General features: G+C 39.4%; 3 protein-coding genes and 1 long non-coding RNA gene across 24 annotated transcripts in view; 2 read left to right on the forward strand and 2 right to left on the reverse strand.

Moving 5' to 3' along the window:
- Window positions 1-1876: 1876 nt before the first annotated feature.
- Window positions 1877-6893, forward strand: LOC117810060 (deleted in azoospermia-like). Of its 10 annotated transcripts, none has more exons than XM_034679620.1 (10): window positions 1877-1936; window positions 2658-2783; window positions 3050-3141; window positions 3628-3679; window positions 3763-3829; window positions 3949-4088; window positions 4443-4529; window positions 4831-4878; window positions 5270-5339; window positions 5702-6893. In XM_034679620.1, the coding sequence occupies exons 2-9, from the start codon at window positions 2691-2693 to the stop codon at window positions 5312-5314; spliced, it is 624 nt and encodes a 207-aa protein (XP_034535511.1). In that variant the 5' UTR covers window positions 1877-1936; window positions 2658-2690; the 3' UTR covers window positions 5315-5339; window positions 5702-6893. The 10 variants fall into 10 exon arrangements, with proteins under 10 accessions (XP_034535511.1, XP_034535510.1, XP_034535509.1 ...); XM_034679619.1 differs by having other exon boundaries at window positions 1901-2032; window positions 5602-6893; XM_034679618.1 differs by having other exon boundaries at window positions 1901-2032.
- Window positions 6894-9557: 2664 nt separating this feature from the next.
- Window positions 9558-16895, reverse strand: scamp2l (secretory carrier membrane protein 2, like). 2 transcript variants are annotated; one of them, XR_004630690.1, is made up of 10 exons: window positions 16602-16895; window positions 15783-15860; window positions 15572-15658; window positions 14332-14458; window positions 14080-14208; window positions 13496-13655; window positions 13014-13115; window positions 12701-12784; window positions 12412-12529; window positions 9558-11447 (listed from the first exon to the last, which is right to left on the reverse strand). XR_004630690.1 is itself a non-coding variant. In XM_034679613.1 (9 exons), the coding sequence occupies exons 1-9, from the start codon at window positions 16656-16658 to the stop codon at window positions 11301-11303; spliced, it is 1005 nt and encodes a 334-aa protein (XP_034535504.1). In that variant the 5' UTR covers window positions 16659-16804; the 3' UTR covers window positions 9558-11300. The 2 variants fall into 2 exon arrangements, 1 of the variants encoding a protein (XP_034535504.1); XM_034679613.1 differs by lacking the exon at window positions 12701-12784 and having other exon boundaries at window positions 16602-16804.
- A 1639-nt stretch (window positions 16896-18534) lies between these two features.
- The window catches only part of myo9aa (myosin IXAa), a 137626-nt gene continuing 132464 nt past the window's right edge, over window positions 18535-23696 (reverse strand). For 10 of the 11 annotated variants that reach the window (XR_004630685.1, XR_004630682.1, XR_004630680.1 and 7 more), the window contains 4 exons: window positions 22669-22792; window positions 20619-20827; window positions 20392-20534; window positions 18535-20134 (listed from right to left, as the gene is read on the reverse strand). Coding sequence is in view for 1 of the 11 variants with exons in the window: in XM_034679611.1 (XP_034535502.1) it covers window positions 19659-20134; window positions 20392-20534; window positions 20619-20827; window positions 22669-22792 (952 nt within the window). In the remaining 10 variants the exon portion in view is untranslated. Of the gene's footprint in view, window positions 20135-20391; window positions 20535-20618; window positions 20828-21083; window positions 22793-23696 lie in introns of all 11 variants that reach the window. The other variant, XR_004630689.1, reaches the window with a different exon arrangement.
- On the forward strand, window positions 19713-21343 carry LOC117810061. The gene is made up of 2 exons (XR_004630691.1): window positions 19713-20212; window positions 20633-21343. It is a non-coding gene; the product is annotated as an uncharacterized LOC117810061 (long non-coding RNA).

The following is a 23696-nucleotide window of genomic DNA, read 5'->3' on the forward strand; positions in this document are numbered from 1 at the left end:
CTATCACTCAAACGTTAAACATGAAGATTTAATTAGACAAAAAGTAATATTATTATCGACGTCAAAGAGATGTAAGGGGGTAAAAATAAGTCCTAAAAATGCTTAGAAAACAATGTTAGGTGTAAAATATTTCAACTGAAAATTGTACGTCCATCTTTACCAAACAAGGTCTGCAAACAAACTCCATCCAGCTTTACGGACAACCTTTTCTCAGTTTTCCATCAGATACAGAGGCCCTCACTTTTGGAAAAGTGTACCTGGTCATATAACAAGTAACACAAATGTCAACTCATTCAAGAAACAAACCATACACTTACTATTAGGTGAGTTAACTAATACAACATGATAGCCTACAAATGTTTAATGCATATTTACTAACACACTCTCTCTACTTTCCTAACTTCTAAATAAATATTCTGTTTTTATTTTTCCCTTCTTTTCTTTTCATCATTTTTTTAAAATATTATTTCCTCTTATTAACTGATCATTTGTATGCTTATTTTTTGTAGGAACTGTACTGACAGAATGTACAGAATGTATTGGAAAATGTACACCTGCGAAATCAGTCAAAAATGAATAAAAAGTGAATTGGGAATGTGAAAAAAAAAAAAAAAAAAAGGTGGTTCCAGAGTAGACCACCTAATTTCCCAAAACAGGATGTTACATCTGTGGGAAAAAAGAGCATAATCAGGTTTATATAGGTTTTTTTCCATAGTTATCATATGAGGATTTTGTATGAACCTATAGTTACAGTTATAAAGTCCCCGTGGAATATAAGTTCCTTGTGCAAATTTTCCGTTTGAGATTTAGTCCTGGGGTGCTCATGCAAGCCTTCTATATAATACAATCTGTTGTCCAACACAACTTTTTACTACATCTTCGGTGTAAATGAAGTGGTGGATAGTAACAGAGTAAATTTACTTGAATACAGTACTTAAGTACATTTTTTGAGAAGCTGTACTTTACTTGAGTATAATTTTTTGAGGAAACGTATTACTTTTACTCCACAACATTCAGAAGACAATTATTGTACTTTTTACTCCACTACATTTCTATCTATGCTTTAGTTACTCACTACTTTTGCTTTAAAGTCAGCTCATGAATTTCCTTCTCTTTTCTGAAATCTGATCCCTCAGACAGTAAAATGTGTTGGTGTAGTTCTGTTTGTCTCAGTGGTTTAGTTGTACCTGTATATCGTGCGTCTCCACGGCTGAACGTGGAGCAAACACAAAGCAGATTTCCCTCAGATCAGGCAGTTCATGTAGAGGTGGTAATGATGGCTATAATTCTCCACCTGAGCACCCATGGTCAGTCACATCTTCAGCCCGTGTTAGAGGTTTTTGAAATGAAGAATGATACATATCATTTGAAATGTTCTCCCCGTTTCCCACTCTGCCCATACATACAAACATTCACGGTCCAACCTGAGAAAGCGTGTTGAGCTACATAACATTTGTTTAATTCCAGATCAACATTTCAAACTAAGTTGTCTGTGCTTGGAGTAACTTGGTTGCTGTTTTTGTTCCATGGTATAGTTTTTAGACATTACAAGTAATGGTTTCTAAATAAACATACAACAGTATATATTCATATGTAGTCTTGACTGCACTTATGTATTTTGTGAAAATAAAACGTTTTAAGATTTTTTAAGAAGTACTTTGAATACTTAAGTATTTTTAAAAGCAAGTACTCCAGGAATTTAACTCAAGTCATAATCTGACTGAACAACTTTCACTTGGATTGGAGTAATATTTGAGCTGGAGTATCTATACTTTGACTTGGTAATGAAGCTGTATACTTTGTTCACCACTGTGTAAATGTGCAAATATTCTTAAACTCGCGTATATTTGAACTTTGTTTATTTTTCACAGGTAGCCCCTGATTGGCTGTCAGGTCAGCCATGTGGACGGGGCGTGGTTTCGGCTGAAGTGCGGTGGTGAGTGACTGTTGTCGGGCAGAACAGAAAAGGCGCGGGTCTGCTTGTTTTTAATGGTCTCTAGTTAATTTATCAATTTGAACCATTTTAGATATGGTAAGTTTCGGCGATATTTCTTACTTAATATACAGTTACAAGTTTAGCCATATAATCCCTGTGTTCAGTTGTTTAAGCGTATTTATGGATGGATCAATCTTCGACCTCTTGACTCAGCGGCTAACATCAAATAAGGACAGCTAGCTTAAAACAGCTAGTCATCTTTGGTGGAAAGAGAAACTGACTTCGAGGAGCTAAGTTGTAGGAATTAGCACTATTTTGCAAAGTTTTAGCAAGGTAGTTAGCCTGTCACATTGACTTTGCTTAGATCGATGCTTCATTGCTGCTTCACTGTCGGGATAGACGCATTTAAGGGTTAAACTATGAAAGATGCACCAGGTTTATTTTAACAGTGAACACGGTGCACTGAAAACTTTCGCGGGGAATTTTCCGTGTCAATGTTAACAAAGGCGAAAGTAATGAAAGAACGTAATATGACTCCTACAACACGATCACGTGGTTTAAGTCTGCGACATGAACTTCAGACTCGGGGGAGTAGAGGATTTTTTAAGTGTCTCCACCATTAGTGTCAGTGAAGTGGCACTGGGAGAAAGCATACACTTTAAAGTGTTTAAGGTTTGTTTACCCATCATGCAACTAATCAGTCAAACCTTTTTTTTGAAAGGATGTCCACACGTCTAGTAGCAGCAGCAGCCAGATGTCCCCCACCCTGCAGATGTCCAATGGCTTCATCTTACCTGAGGGCAAACTGACCCCACACGCCCTCTTTGTTGGTGGGATTAACATGAAGGTATGCTATTTGATCTTTTTGTATATTCAAGGCTAGTCTGAGTAAAAAATAAGTGAACAGATGCATGTTACGAAATTATCACTGTAAGGCTGATGAATGTTGATTCTGAAAGTTAGTTAAAATGTGTGATTTTAGGGTTAATCTCAAAATAATGTATTGCTGAAAAACCTTCTTGGTGCACATTGTGCAGCATGCTTTCATTCTACAGTATTGAAGCATAAAAACTAGCATCCGTCACTTCAGTTGTGATACCTTTCAACCCTCAGGTGCATGTAAATGAATTGCAGAACTTCTTTGCCAGATATGGCTCTGTCAAGGAAGTTAAGATTATCACCTACCGTGGAGGGATCAGCAAGGGGTGAGTTCATACAGCTACAAGAGTCTCAGAAGGAAGGGTTTAGTTTTTTGGTGCTTGATTCCATGTGTTTGTTTTTGAGGGGATTGAATTGCTTTGCACAGTTTACAAATCAAAATTTTTTTTCACAGGTTAGTGCTTGAATAACCTGGAATTCTGATTTCTTGGGTAGTTTCTGTTGTCATTATGATATAAAAAGAGTAAACACAGTTCTTTGACAACAAAGGGCTTCACCCAACCACTAACCATGAGTGAAAAAAAGTTTTTTCTCTTATCATTCATATTCTCTGAAAAATGGCTAAAAAAAACCACAAATTCTACCAGGGTATGTAAACTTATGAGCACAACTGTATTTGTGTGGGTGTAAACTGGAACATTTTATAGCTATGTATGAACTTTATGAATATGAATTTGTTTATTTCATAACTTACATTGAGCCCTCTTTTTTCTGACTGTGACTTGGAGTTTGTGTTTTTTGTGTATATCTAGGTACGGGTTTGTATACTTCGATGACGATGTGAATATCCAGTCAATCATTGAGGTAAGCACCTTATGAACAGATTTTATTGTTTTCTATATCCACCTGAAAGTAGTAGTAAGTTTGTGTATATTTTATTTCAATAGCAAACGATCGTTTTTAATGGCCAGAAGCTCAAGCTCGGCCCAGCCATCATGAAGGAAAGGAGCTCACGTATGTATTCAAACACTTGAGGGTAACTTCATGGATGTTATAGTAAAATATCTTGCAACTAATTTCTCATTCAGTTGTCTCACTATTCTTATTTTAAAAAAAATAAAAAATGAATCTAGGGTCCATGCCATCGCGTATGATTTGCCCAGCTCCTTGGATGAACCCCATTCAGTACTTCTACTGTGTTTGCTGTTCACCCGGGGGAGCTTGTGTGGCACAACCCTCGCCCATCCTTAATGGAGGGAGCCCTTACAACCAGGTAACAGACAAGCTACTAGCAATATCATTCCATTTCCAAATAAAATCAGCGAAGTAAACAAAATGTGCAGGAAGAAGTTATTCGATTGCACTTAATAACTCTGTAAAATAAAATGGATGCACTTTCTCTGAGGGGAAGGTTCCTCATTAGCTCAGCCAATAATAGAATTGAAAGGTGGAGTAAAATCCATCAACTTACCTATACATTTGCCAGAAAAGATGAAAAAAATAAATGTGGCTACAGCATGTCTAATGGTATCGCTAATTACATGCAAGTTTCTTAATTCACACAATACCAGCTGTCAAAAACATCAGGATTCACATGACATTGTGTTTCTTCTGGAACTTTTTGCAGCCGTACTCGTACTCCAACTCCAACTATGGAGGGGTCATGGTGCCACAGATGCCAATGACCTACGCTCAGAACGCCTATGCTTACCAGGTACAAACACACGCGCACGCGCGCGCGCACACACACACACACACACACACACACACACACACACACACACACACACATGCAAAGACCAATTAGTCAACAACATCCTGAGCAGGGTTCCTCAGGCACTGCACATATGCTCTTGCAAATGAGATGCAAGGTTCAGCCTGGCTTAGATCCACCTGTCCGAGCCCACCCCATTCCAGCCTCCACCGCAACCTCTCTAATCTCCTCTAGAGGCGAGTCTGGGTTTGTGTGTTGCCCTCTGTTTGACCGCTGACCCCTCTCCTCTCACACATGGTAGGCTCCTCTTCAGTGGACAGCGGCGCAGAGGACACGGCCTGTCGATCAGGTGACTGCCTGTAGTGACAGTAGCTGTAGTTGTCAGTTTCAAAACAAGGCAGATGGGTGTCACTGTCATGGAAAACTCTGATGGAGACTCCAGTTTTGTGACCTAATTGATTATTTTAGGTTTTAAAAGAAATCATGTTAATTTGTTGTGGTGTTTTTTTGTTTCTATCTTCAAACTGTGAACAAGGTGCAATGCTCATGCAGGCCACTAGATGGTGTCTCTGGGCAGTTTTAACAAGGACTGCTTGAACTAACAGCAGTTTCCTGTCATCCACTCTATTAATTTATGTGTGGCACAACTTTAGAGTCTTATTTTACCCCAAACTAGTCGCATTATGAAGCATATTTGTGACACTGTTAAACTTTTTTGTAATGTTATACTCTGTTTACAGAACTTTGCAGACTGTGGAGTCCAGACCAGGCTGAATGTGCTGTAGTCCAAAGCTACTGACATCCCACCAGGTACAAAATATTCCAAACACAGGGCAGTATCAGCAGAGTTACAGGAGGTATTACATGTGCCATGGAGGACTAAGATTCTACAGGATTGTAAACATTTTTCGCAATAAAGGGGAGGATGTTTCAAACTTTCTGGTGAGGCGTCCACTTGGAAGAAACACCTGCAGACAGTTTGCCCCTCCTTTAGCCACGATGCTTTGTAGTCCTGCCCATTAGTCCATTCATTTTCTGCCCTGTGTCCCTCCTTTTCATTCTTTACTTCTAGAAATTAGAAACGACTTCTCCTGATTGGGTTTGTAATTGAAGGAGGGGACCATGATTTACCTGTGATGTGGTTTTCCGCCCCTCTGCTCTCCTGGATACAGGCTGCAGTGAGTCAGGATGCAGACAGGATGACATCTTGAGGTTACAACAGCCAGAAGAAACCCAACTGCCCTCTTCCTCCTCCTGATCCCTCCTTTTTTCTTTTCTGTCAACTTTTTTGAGACCCTTTTGTGCTGGTTTCACGTGGTCAAACCACTATTAACCGACATGTATCACAGTAGCAGACACACAGGAAGACCAAAGCACCCTCACTGACCAGCTGATTTACAGGCTCACATCTTTCATTTTTGTGTCTTTTTCTTTCTCCCAGAAAAAAAGGGAAAGGACTTTTAAGCTCACCTTTTGTGCCTATTTATTTTTTATGTTTAATTTATTTTGAAATTAATCTAAATGTTTGTTTGGGCTCTTTTAGTATCTGCAAAGGCTCTCTGTTCATACAAGGTACTTTTAGAACATGGAACAATGTCGAAACAGCAATCTGTTTTTAGCGCTGAAGAAGAATTCTTCTTTAACTCTTGTTCAAGCTTATTGCTCTTCTGAGAAATTTATTAACTTGTCCACTACAGCAAGAGAAGCACTTGGTCATTACATTTATTTCAAACGCTCATTTATTTTGTGCCGGTCTATCGTTTAATTGGGTGTCGATTGAGGCAGTAAATGGACGAGCCTCTGTGTGACTGAACTGATTGGCAAGGGGTTCACACTCAAGGAACAAACACTGCATTAATTTATTTTCCCATTACTCAATCATTATTATATTTGCAAATGATGGGCGTAGTGGAAAGTGAAGTTCTCTGTTTGATAAAAATGTTCACTGTATATGGTTCACTTTAAACAAGTTATTTCTTTTAGGGGCTTTATAAAGTAACTGGTGATCTTACACTTCATATTTTACTGATATTTAATGACTGGAAATACTAATTTTATACCTATTATTTTCATTGAGTGCACTCTTTGTTTTATTTCTACACTTGGATTCTTAAAATAAGGACACGTGTGGTTTGAAGCACACATTTGGTGTATATCACAGATTTTTTTTCCCTTTTACCTATTTTTGTGTATTTCTGTTCAGGCATTAATCTTAGGGTCTCCAGTGTTCAGTAATTTGATTGTATTGATTGAGTTATTTTGCTCAGAGAGCCTGGGTACTGCACTGTTTCCTTTGTTGATGTTCAGGTTTTGCCAGGTTTGTTTAAAAAGAAATAAAAGTTGAAAATGTAATTACCATTTAAACCTGTGAGGATCCAGAGTTTTATTTGAATCACTATGAATACTCTTTTATGTTAAAATTAATTTATTTGTATTCTCTTGGTCAGAGCTTGATGGGTTTGTAGAATGGAGCTTACAGACTATCATGTTCAACCTCTCTTGCTCCTCCAAAAGCCTGTCAGTGGCTGCCGCCTTTCAGTCAGGGTTGGAGTCCCTGTCTTCCCTGGCAACAAGTCCATCATCTTTTGGTCACAGAGTGTTTTGTTTTTGTCACAGTCTGATAGTGTGACTGGGCTCCCCAGGGTGCCCTGTCCTACTCGTCCTACCCCCTGCGACCACCCACCAGTCAGCCCCACCCAGTCAGACGTTTCTGAATTATGGATAAGTTCGGATAGCTTCTTATGAAATATGAATTTTGCAAAGGAGACCATTGAAAAACACAAACACCTCCAATATCCACGCTGAATTACAAACTTATCTCACTATGGGGTGAAGGTTCCTGCAAACAGAGTAAGTAGCTCATCTCTGGTTATTTGTTCACTCTATCATGTGGCTGCTGTCACTTTCTTACAGAACTGTACCCTCTCTGGGATGGTGTTATAACTTTATAACATGCTTTCTCTGAGTTTCACAGTATCCAACCTGTGTGTTTGAGACAAAAGGGAGGATAGAGGATGTGAGCAAAGCCCTCTCTCCTCTTTCTCACACGCGCCGGTGACAGAGCCAGACGGAGTGTTTATCACGAGCTGCCCGCGAGGAGCAGCAGCAGCAGCAATAGTCGGTTTCAGTCATTTTATACAGTCTATGGTTTCAGTTTAGTAAATGGAGGATTCATGTATTCTACCCATTGGCTCCTAGTTTATCTGAGGCGTGACGGGGACAGAGAGTGAAGACATTAAAGAGAGGAGGGACGCACGTCGACACACAAGTGTGAGGAAGATCTCAGTCTCCAACAACCTGAAGTGGGAACGACTTGACAGGTGAGTTTAACTTTATGCTGATTCTTGTTAGTGTGGGAGCATGTTGGTGACATTTGGGTTCAAATCGCCTATCTATGACTGTTTGATTTTCCGATTATGAGTTTTTATTTGGTTACCAAACTGATTCAAATGAATAAAGGTGCCTCCATATAACATCGAAAAGTAAAGCTAGACCATTAGAGATAAGGTATGTTATTTCTGTACATAAGAATTAAGAGTTTATGTCACTACTACTGGGGAAGGTTTCAAATGATTTAACAAATTGCCAAAAAAGCAGAGCAATTTCGTCCATTTTCAATGGCAAAGGTTCGAAGTGAGTGTTGCTTTGAGTGTAAAATACACAGGACGAGACTTTTCATTCGAAAACCTTACTTTTACATGCACAAGATCACGTTTTGTCACGTTTTGTCCACAAGGGGGGCCAAAATCAGCGCACATGGAAAAGTTCCTGCAAGAGCATTAAAGCTAATTGTAATGCCACCAAATTAGTTTTTTTGTAAGCCTTAAGACAATTTAAAGTATTTTCTTACAGTGTATTTTAGGAGGTTAGAGCCTTGAATAAACTTTAATGACAGTTAAATGAATGTAGAAGCGGAAGTGCCCTGCTGAAACCTTTCACAATGAGACTCCTTCGACTGAGAAAAAAATGCTTCGTTGTTTGACCTATGGTTTAGACGTAACGGAGTAAATGTGCCGAGCGCAGATGTGTGTGTGTGTGTGTGTGTGTGTGTGTGTGTGTGTGCGCGTCGCAACGATAAGATGTAGTGCGTAAGTGACCTGTCATGTATGATTTCCCGTTCACTAAACTACCGGTGTAACCAGCAGCAGCAGCAGCAAGCAACAGCAAGAAGCAGCAAGAAGCAGCAAGCAACAGCAAGCAACAGCAAGAAGCAGCAGCAGCAAGCAGCAGCAAGCCAAGTGCTGCAGGGTGATTGAGGGGAGAGGAGGAAAGAAAGGGGAAAACAGAAACATCATTTCAAGCTACGCTGCACCCACAAATGCATGGGGCATCAATTAGTCAAGTGGATATGTATTGGGGTGCTTACAGTGTAGCATGGTAATATATTTTGGAACATCATATTTATGTACTTATTTATTTATTAAGTATAGCATCTTATTTTCTTGTAATGCTTTAATTTTTCATTGTTTATTATCTTAGAAATGTATTTTATTTTGGTGATTCTTTAAATTCTTACTCCTATCAAGTATACACTATTTATATCAACTGAAATTTCACCAGTACACTGATATTTGGAAAGTCATCAGTCATTCTCAGAAATTGACATGACCCTGTTTTAATTAGTGATGGTCCAATTGAGCAGGTAGATTCTTTTAAGTATTTGGGTATTCAGATGATTAACTTATTAAAGTGGAATGTTCATGTTGATTTCTTGTGTGCCAAATTGGCCCAAAGACTGCATTTTCTTCATAGACTTTGATTGCTGTGTCTGATGTATGTTGGGTGTATCTATTGTTTTTCTTTTTTTATTTATTCTACTTGTTTTTGGGAAAAAATGTTTTTGTTTTTTATTCTCCATGTAAAGCACATTGAACTTGTGTAATGAAATTTGCTTTATAAATAAAACTGCTATTGCTTATATGTGTTTCTAGTATGTAAATAGACATACCATGCAAAACCACACCTGAGCATGTCCTGGTATTGGAATGCAGCAGCTCACCAGTAGTGGGTGTATTCATTCACACATGATTTAATACCAACAATGGATTTTTTTATCTCTGCCGAGCAAAGAGGCCTTCAACAAATGCATGGAGTATGTGTGTTTTACATGCAGGTGCAAAAATAACGTTGATTTATATTAGGCAAGTAAAGTACAATCAGATTTACTTGGTAGGCTTTAACATGATTACATTCTCAACCTGACCTGCATTGCAAAAGAGAAAACAGTTTATTCAGTGTTAAGACTGAGAACCAGTTCCTGAAAATACCCCTCCAACATGTTTTAAATAAGTCAACATTATGTACAACACACCTTAATACACATTTTGATCATGAAAGGGAAACTACACCATAAAATATTTTCTATAAAGACAAAGAAAACAAGACAAAACACTAACAGCCAACAGCCATATGCGCACATCCCCACAAAAATAGGTGGGTTACACTTGCTTAAAGGCACTGAGGTCACACCCTAAGAAAGTGATTCAATGATAGGGTAAGGAGAAGTTAGAAAAGGGCAGCATATCTCTACATTCACAAGCATAAACATTCTAATACCTACCAACATGTAGGTGCAGCTAGAAAATACAGACTATCTGTGACTATCCAGTACCACTTGGAAAATCAACAGATAAAAAAAGTGTTCTTTCTGCTCATTGTTTCCCTAAGTAAATAAAGTATAAGTATAAATCATATACTATCTCAGTAACTATGTCAGAAAATCTGCACCATCGTACATTTTGATCACATCTGACTTCATAGAAAACATAATGTTCTGCACAACTCAGCATGAAATAAAATGTGCCATCCCAGTTTTCTTCATTTGCCCTCAGAAGAGCCTCTTACTGCACGTCATCTAAACCAGTACGCTGATTAAAACAGAAATAAAATAACCTTCATCCCAACACCTTCATTCATTAGTCATCAGCTCCTCCTGTACAGTATTATACAAACACGAGCAAAATCAAGACAGCAACTGTGTTCAAAAGAAGTGTAACAGGATGCATCTCTTTCACAGGACTTGTAGTGATTGCCTGAAAATATGTAACTCCAGTAAAACTTGCAGGAATCGTACAGTATTTAAAGTGGTTCAGGCAGAAGATTGACTGGCAGGTTACCCCGGGCTCATGCCAGTTATTTTCTTAATAGCATCCCGACGATCCTGTAGTTTTTTTAAGGCCCAAATGAACAAGATCGAAAATTATAAGACTTTTTAGAGTCTTTAATGATTAAAATAAATGGACTTCAGACTAAACTTAAGTCTTTTCAGACCCCCTGTTTGCCTTTGCAAACGGATAAAAGGAGGTGTAATGTCAAATGTACCTCTTTAGGTTCTTAATATAATTCAGTCAGGGAGTTTTGTTGTATTATGTTTGTAATTCTTTGTTTTTCATACCCTCTGTCTCATCATTCACCTTGTTTGTGATTTCCTTTGCTTTCCATCACAGCATCATTTTTATTAGCTGTGGTCTAACGAGGGTGACCAAGTTTTTGATAAAAAACGAGACCTGTGAGTCATACATTCAAGCATTAGAGCTCTAGCTTATCTTCTGCACCACAGTGTCTGCAGAAGTTTAACATTAAAAAGTGAAATAACTCACTTGGTTGACCTTGATAACTGACTTGTTTTCTTGCTCTGTTCAGTAAATAACCCCATACACCCCAAAATCCTCTTAACTCACAGAAGAATGTTTGTTTATGGCTAGTCTTGTATGATGTTTAAGCAGAAACTAGCCTGAGGCACTGAGGAAGTGAGGAAACAGTCTAAACTCCCTAGTTCCTGCCGAAGTTTCCATGAGCAGCAGAGCTGACGGCGCTGGCTGCAGCAGTCTGAACGCTCCTGTTGGTCAGGACTCCGCTGGAGAACTCCTGTTGGGCCTTAGTGAAGCTGGCACCTGTCCTTCTGTACTTTGAGTGGACCTGAAGCAGGACAGGGACACAGATAAAAACAGACACAGGTTTACAAATTGTGTTGAGTTCAGGTTATTCTAAGAGCTCATGGTGACATTCTTGTTTGTGTATTAGTTAGGAGGAAATCTAAAAACTAAATACATGAAAAATTTGTAGGAAAGAAATGGGTGATGCTGGTGATTTGAGCGGGTCAGAATTTGGTACGATTGCAACACACCTCATGTTGAGCAGTTCAAAAAATGTCTGCAATTTTTGGCAGTGAACTGTTCTTGTGCTTTTAATGAAAAAAGGTGATGACTGTCTGTTTGTGTGTTCCACTGCAGCTTTGGGTCAAAATGTGGACAAAACTTATCATAACTTCTGTGTTGTTCCAGCTCTTAAATACTTCCCAGTTGTGATCGTGCATTTCCAAAAGTGTGTACAGCAAGAGCACGATTGCAGAAAATAGTTAAAGAAGAAGTGGTCTTCAGACTGCACATGAACACAAACTTTACCACACTACTGCTGCCGTACATTAAAAATGTGTTAATTAAAGAGTTAATAGGTGAAGCTCTTGGTTTTAGAGGACATGAATGTTCCCCTCACCAGTTATCACCTGTTTCAGGTCACACTTCAGACACAGCTTTTGCACCTGTTTTAATCCTTCAATAATTTATACATTTAATTTGTCTTCTTGTGCTTTTGTTACAGATGCCTCCCAAGTGTTTCACATCCATTTTTGGTTTCACTTTCTCTCTCCTAGATTTGCATCTGCACTCATTAAGATAGAGCAAAATAAATGAATACAAAAAAGCTACAGTGAGAGTAATCACATTTACATATCTGTGACGCTCCATGTTTGACTTCCTATTTCAGAAGTTCAATCACTTGTCCCTGGATGATCACAGAAACTGTTATCCACTTTAAATAACACAGGGTGGTGTAACCTGAGCAGAGACACACATAAAATGTTACTATTAGCATTAAAGCGTACCATCTTCAGTAGGATGACAGCCAGGATGGCATTCACAGTGAAGAAACCGGCCACAACCAGCATGACCACAGCAACAGCCAGGTTTGTGCCGATCATACTAATGGCTGAGATCCATCCACTGTCAACAACAAACACAAACAAACAACAACATCTTACAGTGAGTGTGTGATGGACAGTATACAAGCATTAACAATAACACAACAAATTCTGAATCAAACAGTATCGTAAGCTGAACAAGTGAACAATGAAGAAGCATGAAGTTTGAAAATTGATTGATGAGGACCGAAACCTGAAATGATCCAGAGGAGAGACCCAAAGAGAAAAGTCCCAGACTTACAAAGCAGCAACCCACACAAGTTAGGGCAGCAGGAATCTGTCCAAGAGATGCCAGAGAGGAGAAACACGGCAAGACAAGACGCAAAACACAAAGAGTAGGTCTGAATGAAGAAACAGAACCAACATGTATTATGAATAAAGAGTGCACATGCTGATGAAAATACAGACTGGCTGTTAGGAATAAAGACTCTCAAACATTTAGACCACACCTTCAGACTTTCACCCAACAGGCAGATGAATATTCAGTTTTTAAGGTTCCTACTGACCTGTTTCCCCACCTGGGGATCCCTACAGACTGAATGATGTACACGGTCACTTGGAAGAAAAAGACAAAGAAGAAGAAGAAGAAGCTGAAGGAGCTGTCCGACCTGGTGAGGGCAGAAAAGACAACACAACAGACTTGTTATCAATCATAGTAAGCATCCTTTGAATGCTTAATGAAATACATTTCTATGGTCTAAAAAATAATCTAATTAAAGCATGTACCTTCCAGCAAGAAAATGGAACATAAGCATTTACTAATATTTTTAATTGAAGCTGCTGAGCTCAGTCGTTCCTTCCTACTTCCTCAAACCCTTCTGGCTAAGTTGGAGGATGAGGAAGTTCTGAAGACTGCATACATTTTAAAAAAACTAAATCCTGTAATGAATCCATCTGCTTGTGTCCCTATTTCCCCTGCTTACAGCAGAACAGTTAGATCCAGACCAGTACGTAATGTAACCCAAAAAACACTTCATGTTTGATGTACCTGAAGGCCTTGTAGACGGGCCTGTACCAGCAGATGAAGGACACGGGGGTGAAGAGGATGAACCAGAGGATGGAGAGACCAAAGTCAACACCATACTGAGCATTTGCTGTGAAGTACGCCAAGCAGGCCAGCACATTTAGGAAGAGAGTGGCACTGTGGACTGGAGAGACACAAAGGAAACCAATTAGCTGCATGAAACTAAATTCAAAGCCAGATCAGTTATGTGTGACGGCTGAACTTAAACAGCTTCTAGGACTACATATTTTGAATCGAATCATTATTTATGTCACATAAAAAGTTCCAATGCATATTCTGAGACCTGAAGGACTGTGATATTAAATGCTTTACACAAATAATGACTTGATCATTTGGGTAATTTGAATTATAGCTATACTATAAATAATAACTCTCAGAGTAGAAATAAAATGTAAAAACATGGTGGCTGTTTGTTCAGGATTAATGCACTGAGGTCTGAAGAAAACCTGGATTTCTTCACAGCTCTCTTTTGAAATAAGATACATGTTTAAATGTAAACTTGTCTGGTTTCATTGTGTTGGGCAAAATCTGCAAGACGGATTACATACACATCCAGAGGTAGTACATTCTCTTGCATATCCTGCGGTACTCCTCTGGGATTTCCTCCTCAAAGTCCTGATAGAAGCACGGCTTCACTGGGGAGAATCTGGGGAGAGGGGGCCAGTTGTTCTCTTTCTCTAAAATAAAACCAAAAGAAACACCCCCCCCCACTTGGATCAACATCATTCGTGTCAGTTTTTAGTGTCTGAAGTACAACAGGAGTTAACACATAACTTCTGAGGTCAATTTTAACTTCTTACCTCCAGTGTTTGTTCTGCCTTCGCTCCTGTTCTGTAGCTCCTGCTCTTTACGATCCAGCTCAGCAGCTCTCCTCTCCAGCTCCTCCTGCTGTTTGATCAGCTTAGCCTGGCCAGAAGCTGCATTTGCCTGAAGGTCCATGGAAAAGAAGCACCATTAACGCTGTGTTCAGTATCGTCACTACTTTCCTACAGCTGCATTTATACAGCTTCCTGTTACATTTTCTATCTTGGAAGATGTGATCTCAAGTTTATGAACTTCAACACAGACATCTAAACCCAGACCCATCTCTGCTGGTTTAATACAGTAAACATTTCTAATTGTAAAAACTGAAATGTTTACATTTTTTCCCCTTTACATTATGATTTTTATGTTCTCTTACTGTGTTTATGTGACTGTTAGGAAACAAAATACCAATAAATAGTTCTTGTAAAATAAAACTATCTTGGCAAAACCATCTTTTGATTTTGTTTTTTAAGTTTACATGGGTTGGCACCACCATATCTGAGGGAGTTTTTGCACCTGCATGCTCCAGCCGGAGCACCCAGGTCAACTGACCAGATGTTTTTAGATGTGCCAAGATCGAGGCTCAAAACAAGAGGTGACAGCTTTTCGTGGTGGCTGCTCCCACACTTTGGAACAGTCTGACATAAGATATGCTCAGACTATTGAGAGTTTTAAATCTTAAGCCACACCTCTTTACATTGGCGTTTAATACCTGTTGAGCAAGACATCCAACATTTTATTTTGCTTTTATTTATTGTGGCTTTTTCTTGTGTTATCTATTGCATTTTTAATATATATATATATTTTTAATTACTATTTGTTTTTACTGATTGTGTTTTTAAGCTTCTACAGCACTTTGGCCAACTGCGGTTGTTTTAAAATGTGCTATATAAATAAAGTTTGACTTGAGTTGACTTTGAACACATAAAAATACTGAAGTATTTGGTATGAACATATAGTATTTGACTGATAAAACATGTGGGTCTTTTAAGATATTACACCAAGGAACTCTGGCAATTGTTTTTTTAATCAATGAATGTGTAAAATAAAGTTATTTCCAGTATCAGTTTTGGTTGTTTGCTACCACAGTTGTTTTGATCATTAATCTTATTAATCTTATTGACCATTTAAAGTCAAAGCCAGTTCTTAAATCCAGATGCACTCAGGTAATTTAGTCTTCATTGATGTACAAGATGTCTTAAATTTGACATCACATCATACATATGTCTTACTCACTTGTGCAGTCTGCTCCACAGAGGTTGGAAGGACAGCAGGTTGAGAGGAGGCAGCCGTGATGGGGATGGTTGCACCAGAGACGGTTCCCTGTGGGACAAGAAAAGCAATACAGATTTTTAATGTACAAAACAACCTTTATATATATTCATGTGAGGTAACATCTCTTTGGTCCATCAGCTAGTTATACTGAAAACAAAGCTACAGCACTAACCATGTCAGTTGCAGAAAAGGGGTTGAACTCATCAACGCCTTCAGTGGCTCCGCTGGTGGCTTCTGTGATGGAGGCATCCTAAAGAAAGATCAACTTTGTGATATGACTTACAGTGGTGAAGCAATAATCACTACTCTGGGCACTATGTCAACTAAATAGTGACCCAGAGAGTACCAACTAGTGCGGGAATATTACTTGAATGTTCATACCACATTAACTATTAATAGACTCTTTGTCCTGGAGCACATTCATCTCAGTTAAAACATAATTTCTTAGGCTTGATCAGAGAAAAGGGAGGCCATTTTTCTTTGATAAAGTATGTCAGAAAGACATTTTTCTCTCTTTAACCTGTATACCTGGAATGATTATTAGATCTGGAAACACCAGGGAGGTAATTATTACTAAAAGCTCATAAATATCTCAAAACGCAGCAAAGTGCACCACCATTTCTGCCTGGAACACCAAATCTGGTTAAATATCAACCTTTTGTGTTGATCAATGGCGGGTTAAAATGAGTCACAGTTATTGGGTAAGTATTTCTAGCAGGCACCTGCTCGTGGATCTGCTCACCTGCACAGGTGGGTTAACATCCGCGAACAGCGTTAACACACACTTTTACACACCAAGTTTATATATGACACACAAATAACCCACAAAGTGTCAGAATACATAATAGAGACGAGTCTTAGCCAGGAAATACTGAAGCCAAACCGGGCCAAACCCAGCAACCAACCAAACAGGTTTTAGTTTCAGCAGATCTCTTTCAGACTTCACTCGAAAAAGCTGCTGAATACTCTGAAAACCAAACAACACACTCACGTGGAAGGGATTCACGTCCACGGGATCCGCGAAGGGGTTGCTGTCAAATCCCGACATTGTGGGGAAAAGTTTATCTTGTGTGAAATCAACAACACGACAGCTCTCGTCTCCCGGTGGCGGCTGCTCCTCCTCTACAATACTGCCGTGGCAGAGCCTCTGCGCATGCGTGAGTCGATGCGCTGCGTCACGGGGATGTTGTCCCGGAGTCATTGGTAATCAATTAAGTTTACTTACCTTTATTTTTAGACAAATGTCTGTTGGTTTCCAGTGTGGAGTTCTCGTGACAGCCAACTTTCTCTCTCACTCGAAATGAGATCAAGTCTGTTGTGTTTCAGGAACAAAGTGAGACCTTTTACAAACTTTATTTTCAGTTTCAGTTGCCTTTAGGTGCTGTCAGAATTATGGGAATTGGAGGACAGGTTAAAGCTGCTGTTGGTAGGACTGGTGTAAAAAACGTTACTATTTTTCTGCTGGGTTTGGAGTTAAGGTCATAATGCCCATCGGTACTCATCGGTAAGTGGAGGAATTTGAGACTATTGTGAAATCTCTGCGTTTTCCAATGCCTTTGTATCAAGCCATGTTATTATTCCCCTCATTCCCGTTATGACGGACCAATCAAAATGTGAATGTCATCTGATGCCATTTTCTTTTCTTTTGCACACTGCAGAGACTACATTTTGTTACTGTTATAACTCCCCACAATAGTATAACCACTGTTTCTAAACTAAGCACAAACTACTTTGTGTCCATTTCTGCCATTTTCATAAATGTAAAACCAGGAAACTTAATAAAAAACGTATTAGATTATATTTTATCATTAAATCCCTATAAGTTGTTTGCATTTCGACGACATATGGCTGAAAATGACAGGTAAAGAAACAAAATAAATAGGAAAGTAATGTGAGTGAAACAACCCATAACCAAAGATGCACACATGAGAATGAATAAATGCAGAAAATGCCAAAAACATTAAAAATATTTCTGTGATTTTTTTCTAAGAGAAAATGCCTGAGTTGAAGATCTTATTTCATAATCTTTTGAAAGGAGACAACACATCCCTAAAGCAATGATACAGATCCAAGGCACTGACAAAGTAACATAAAATCCATGGAGTATCAATAATCATGAATTGCAGTAAGAAACTTCAAAACATGATTGTTAACCAGGAAAATGAAGCTACAATTTACTAAAATAACCAAATATGTGTGAATACTTTGAGGAAGAAGGAACTCCATCTGTGTTAAATATTAAATTACAAAATGCACCTTGTCACTTTAATAATAATTATATCTTTGAGGCAGAAAAGATTCAAAAGGTAGCTTCCTCCTCTTAGAGAGCCTGCATAGTGAACAGTGGCCACTCTTTACTGGATGATTGGAAATACTGAAACAGTTTGTGACAGTCAAATTAGAGAAGAGTCATGAGTCACCAAATCACCACAATATTCAGTTTGCTATTATTAGCTAATATTAACCTCAATACGCTAAAACCGCACAACCCTTGTGTGTATTTAATCTGTCAATGACTTATCGAAAAGGGAAATAACGTGACCCATCCTCTTAGAAAAGGTAAAACATCTCACAATGAAGAGGGGAAGACTCTCTGAGTAGTCCCAATACATAGATACATCTTGTAGTATAGTGGTAAGAAGGCGTATTATATTGGAATCTACATGATATAATTTCAGTAGTTGCAATCTTGCTTCCGTTTCAGGGCTTGAGGTAAAGTCAACTATGTTTATAAAGTATATGATTAAAAGGAATCTAAATGTCTACTGTATGGAAGGCCTAATAATCTATGTCCTCAGCCAAACTTTACATTTCTGCTAAATGACATAATGAGAAATTGCTGACGAGATCAACATAAGCCTGCATAATAAACAATGTAGAAAAGCTCTCATAACACAAACAAACATAAATAAAGAAGACAATAGTCGTGCTGATTTTATGTTCTTGCTTGGTTGCTATTGAGCAAACACTTTTGAAACAGAAGGTGGGGACAGGTTTGGGGGTGGAAGGGTAACAATAGAGTTCAATGAAAGAATGGCATTTGTCCACTATACTGTACATATGACCTGTACTGTACATTATATTTGTTGTATGGCTGTTAAGCAGTGAATGCAGGGGTTTAATAATACACATATAACATTCTTTACAGAGCTGGGATCCCCGTGGCTGGAATACACACCAGCTGTCTTGGTCCCTTTGATGGCGGTATTTCCCTTGTAAGGGGGAAAAAGCAGCACAAAAACTTAAAACACATGGAGTGGTTTTCTCTTTTTCACACACACACAGTCGAGCATGAGCGCTTGGCACATGCACACACACACACTCATAAATCATCCACTGCCCAAATCGGTACATCTCTGTCCAAGATACTCAAGAAAAAAAAAAAGATAAATATCTGACTTCAACTACCCAGCGGAGGCTGGTGTTCCGGCTTTGTACAGTATTTATACCTGTATAATATATGTTATAAAGAATTTCTGTGACATTAAAATTTATTAAATAAGGGGAAAATAAACTTGTAATAACAGAGCAACCACTGCTTACACTGATTGTTATGAACTGTAAACTCATAAAGCAGCTAATAATTGTGAGCTTAAGGTTCACTGTAACATCTGTGACGCCTGATGTTGCCTGATTTCTTCGTATTCACTGCAGCGCACTGCCTTAGCTTTCCAGCTCCATTACTTTCCCTGATGCTGAGTGGTCTTCTGCATGTCCCAACGTTCCCTTTTCTCTGTCCTCCTGCTCAGTCCCTCTCCTCTTGGCGTTGGGTAAAAAGCTGCCAAGGCACTGTGAGAGCATGGATGGCAGTTTAGTCCACAGAAGAGGAGCCACTTCCACCGATTTATGTCCCTCTGTCTAACAAACCCCCTTCAGTAACACTGTACACGGCACTTGGGGAGACTTCTTTGCAGACTTCAACAAAGAAAGGCTAAGCATGAGTGCTTGTAGGAGTGGCGATCAGTCACCATAGTGTTACCTCCCATTGAGAGCTTATATTCCTGCCAGGGAGTTAAAAAAAGGGAGTGCTTTGGTGTCCCAGTGTCCTTCATACCATGAATTCATTGTTGCCATATAATACCATCTGTTGTGGTATCTCTGAAGGGTCCCTGCCGTGGCCTTCCCCGTCTCTGGAGTGCCTCCTGGTTGAATGCTTGGTCCCCCTGAGTTTCTGTTTGCCTCTCTCTGGGTTGTAGGTGCCTCGGCTAACAAATTGCGGTACTTCATCATTCAAGACTTCCTGATCTCCTGTGGGGCTCATTTCGAAGCTGTCGGACCGGGACGATTGAGATGCATTCAGAGCCTGAGCCTGGGCTGAACCTGAGGGAGACTTGTTGTGGAAACGAAAGCGCCGGCCGGTGGCAGATGAAGTTGGCTGGAAGTGTGATGAGGAGGAGTAGGAGGAAACGCTGGAGCAAGAGTCCACAGAGTCCAGGGAGTCAGGCTGCCTGCGGAGAGCCCGGCGTCGGGGGCTCTGTGCGTCAGACCTCCGAGGCCAGGGGGAGGTCACCATGGGACCTCTCTCTGCGAGGGGAGGCCAAACATGTCAGGGTTAAAGCTTTTTGAATATTTTCTTCCTTATACACAAACAGAAAGTGAAAGGTGAGCACAGTTCTAAATTGAGTTCTAAGGTATTCATGTTAGAGTATGAATTTCTCACTTTAACTTCACTAGAAATTTCAATTAGTTCAATTATTATCTGTACTTCTACTTCTATAAGAATGAGTGAACTTTGCCATCTCTTAAAGTGAGCTCAGGTCTTTTTTTGCATGATTACATACCAGAAAAGTCAGAAATGGTTCCCTCAGAGTCCACATTGAGGTTTTCAGAGCTGTCAGCTGTACCGATAGAGGCCTCTGACTCCAGGGTCTCATCATCTGAGGCCCGTGGTTCCAGAGCCAGGATTTCAAAAGTCAATTCCTCCCTGCGGAGGCAAACATTATGCAGATCAGTAAATGAGCACATGAGGATACACTGCTTATTGCACGCACATTGGTAACAGATTTACTTTTCTTTCTGCAGGCTCTCAATTTGCTCCGTCAACACCCTCTCTTCCTGCTGCATGGCTGCCTGCTGATGCTCAGAGATTTCTGGAAAAGAGTCGGCTCTCTCTTCACCATCGCTCTCTGTTATCACAGCATCAGGCACAAACGGCAGCCGAGGGCTAACCGGAGGCGAGGGCGTGTGGTAGCTCAGTCGCTGTACGTGGCCTTTTCCCTAAAAACAAATCAAAGGCAGAGGTCGTCTTGTCACTGTTGTCCACATTTCACTTGTGCTCCATTCATCAAAACAGACTGACCAACAATAAATGAAATAGTTACAGCACATTCCACCACTTATAAGCTACACATTTACACATGCAGTGACTGAACCACATACATGACATGCAAAGTCCAAAACAACACAGCAGCACTAAACCTCTGGTCCAAAATACAGATACATACAGTACAGCAAAATGATACACAAATGTTACCTTTTTGGCTGCATTTGGCTGCTTCAGGTTTAAGTGAGAAGCAAAAAGGATAAAATCAGTAACGCCAGGTTTATAAAGGTCAAGGTTTTAATCCTAAATGACTTTATTGAACAGCTGTGTACGAGTTGTGGTGAGCTAACAGCAACAAATATATCTGGTAGTTAACAATGAACAATACAAACATGTAAGATATCAACATGACTTTTGATTGGGAAAGGTAAAAAAAAAAGGGACACACTAGACGTTATAAGGGAGGGAAATACTGACTGATCACTTATTGTGGACCAGATTTTTGCCTTGAAATGAAAATACTCCTTGTCACAGTAAGGACAGTTACATTTCAAAGTCCAGCAGATTCATAGAGCTGGTGGCCTTGACAGTGAATATAATGGGACTTGATCTAAGTCTGGATATGTGCGTATAATGTTCTCTGCTTACTCGCTTTTTTATTTCTCTACTTCATGCACTTCACTGTGTTGTAAAAAAGTCAAATCAAGCCACATATTTTTTAATCTAATATTGCTACTTAGAAACATTCTGGATGCCATAAAAAAAATCATGAAAAAAACACACCAGGTTATTCAAGGGCAGCTTATTTCACATATAACTGTATAAATAATACTGAACTTGCATCAACCAATTATAGTATGGATCACCATCTACTTAGCTGTGTTGCACTGCTACTTGTGCCGGAGACTGAGCTAATAGTATTGCTTTGAAAGTGATGTTTTTTGCAGAAATTCTGTTGGAAAAAAAGTTCAACTTCTGTAAATATATAAAAAAAAGCTGAAACAAATAAAGATAAATCTGTGTCATACAGGTTATCATAAAGACAACACATTCCACTGTCTAAATTTGACACTGTGTGTACGTGTATGTGATCCCTATGGAACTATTCAATGCTTTTCTCTATTTCTTGTTCTTAACAATAAATAAAAATATACCTTATCTTCATCCTATCTATCTGTGACCCATCATATTCATCCCACACTAGCAGGTTAGATTGTCAGCCATAAAAGACAATGTTTGATATTAACCTAAAGAAAAATGAAGTCTTTGCAGATTTGAAGAAATTAAACAAGACAAACGTGCACTGTGAATGTTCTATACTTCACAAAGATCATGGAAATCTAACTGCTGTAACAAAAAATGTAATCAATCCGAGACACAAAAAAAGAAGAAAACAGAAACCGACTGAGTGAAGTGATGACACATGCTTTTGAGGATGAAGTGGATAGATATGTGTTTTGACGAGATGAGACTGAGTAGTGATCGGCACCACAACAACATCACCACTGGATGATGGTTTAGGGATGCAGTCCATGGTGTGTGTATACATACCATAGCACGCGCTATGCTCAAAAATCTAACAGCTATAAGTGCGGGTTTCTGAGTAAAGGAGAGGACAGGTTAGATGGAGTAACATGGAGAGGAGAAGAACAGCTCAGAGGAGGAAACCAGGGAAGGTTAAGCACTGAGGGAGTTTTTAAGACGGTTCAGTCAGGTAGATTTAGCAATGAGACAATGGTTATTAGCACATTTATCGAATTACTGCTGGATTATAAATCAGATTATGTGAACTCACCATGGATCGTCTGATGAGGGTCAGTCTGCACTTGGCTTTATTCTCAGCAAACTCCAGGCTGTTAATATCCTTTAGTCGTACTTTGTACTTATTCATCTGTTCACAGATAATAAGTTCTACACAGCTGTGGAGGAACAAAGAGGAACACATTATTCACAAAGATTGGACACAGGCTCACACTATATAGGTTTTCATTAACACCATGTAAACAGTTGACTAATATTTAGCCACTGGCTGTCCATTTCTTCAGTTTGAAACATGATGGACATGAATGGGATGGTCTGAAGAATAAGCAGCGAGAGAAACCAAATCAAACTACATTTAATGGAAGTGACATTGTCATTATTTGAGTTATCAGGGTTCCCACTGTTTTCCAGAGATCATTTCCAGGACATTGTCATTGATGATCAAGCTGTATGACAGTCTAAATTTAGTTCCTAATTTAGATCCTAAATAGTCTAATATGTTCCTCTCAGTGGAAGTCTACATTGAAAGACATGTAGTCAAGGAGTTTGCAGCTGTGTCGCTCTTTTTGTTCTGTTTGTTTTCACTATCCGGAGTTTGCACTCCTACTAGCTAGAGCAGGGGTTCTCAAACTTTTTGGAGCCAGGGACCCCTTACAGGTGAGAAAATTGTCCAAGGCCCCCTCATAATTGTAACACAGATTAAGCACATTAGTGATGTGTCATGATCAAAAGCTCTGAGAGCCGATGCTTTATAGTGAATCAGAATGCCATTCAGATGCCGGCTCGCATCGAGAGAGAGCCGGCTCCCAGTTTTTTCCTTTCCCTGCTTAGCTCTCACAGTGTTCAGCCCCAGCTCTGCTCACAGCAGAACTTTGTTTTGATTGGTCAGCATGGCGGCCATGCGGCCAACCACATGTGAGGATATAGGATACAGGTGATGGAGGGGAGGCTGTGTATCCTGGCTACATCTGTTCCTTCAGAGAGAGTCTTCTTGAAGACCAGGCAAATGCTCACTGAGAGGAGAAATCGGATCAGCCCATCCAAGCTGAGGCATCTGATTTT

Source organism: Notolabrus celidotus, chromosome 3 (genome assembly GCF_009762535.1).
Source record: "Notolabrus celidotus isolate fNotCel1 chromosome 3, fNotCel1.pri, whole genome shotgun sequence".
Lineage (NCBI taxonomy): Eukaryota > Metazoa > Chordata > Actinopteri > Labriformes > Labridae > Notolabrus > Notolabrus celidotus.

Coding starts and splice junctions, on each gene's coding strand:
- LOC117810060 (XM_034679619.1), top strand. Junction 3,680..3,762: donor ATATCCAGTCAATCATTGAG/GTAAGCACCTTA, acceptor TTATTTCAATAG/CAAACGATCGTTTTTAATGG. Junction 4,879..5,269: donor GGACACGGCCTGTCGATCAG/GTGACTGCCTGT, acceptor CTCTGTTTACAG/AACTTTGCAGACTGTGGAGT.
- scamp2l (XM_034679613.1), bottom strand. CDS start 16,658: ATGTCGGGATTTGACAGCAACCCCTTCGCGGATCCCGTGGACGTGAAT. Junction 14,459..15,571: donor CTGTGGAGCAGACTGCACAA/GTGAGTAAGACA, acceptor ATGGACCTTCAG/GCAAATGCAGCTTCTGGCCA. Junction 14,209..14,331: donor AGGCAGAACAAACACTGGAG/GTAAGAAGTTAA, acceptor GTTTTATTTTAG/AGAAAGAGAACAACTGGCCC.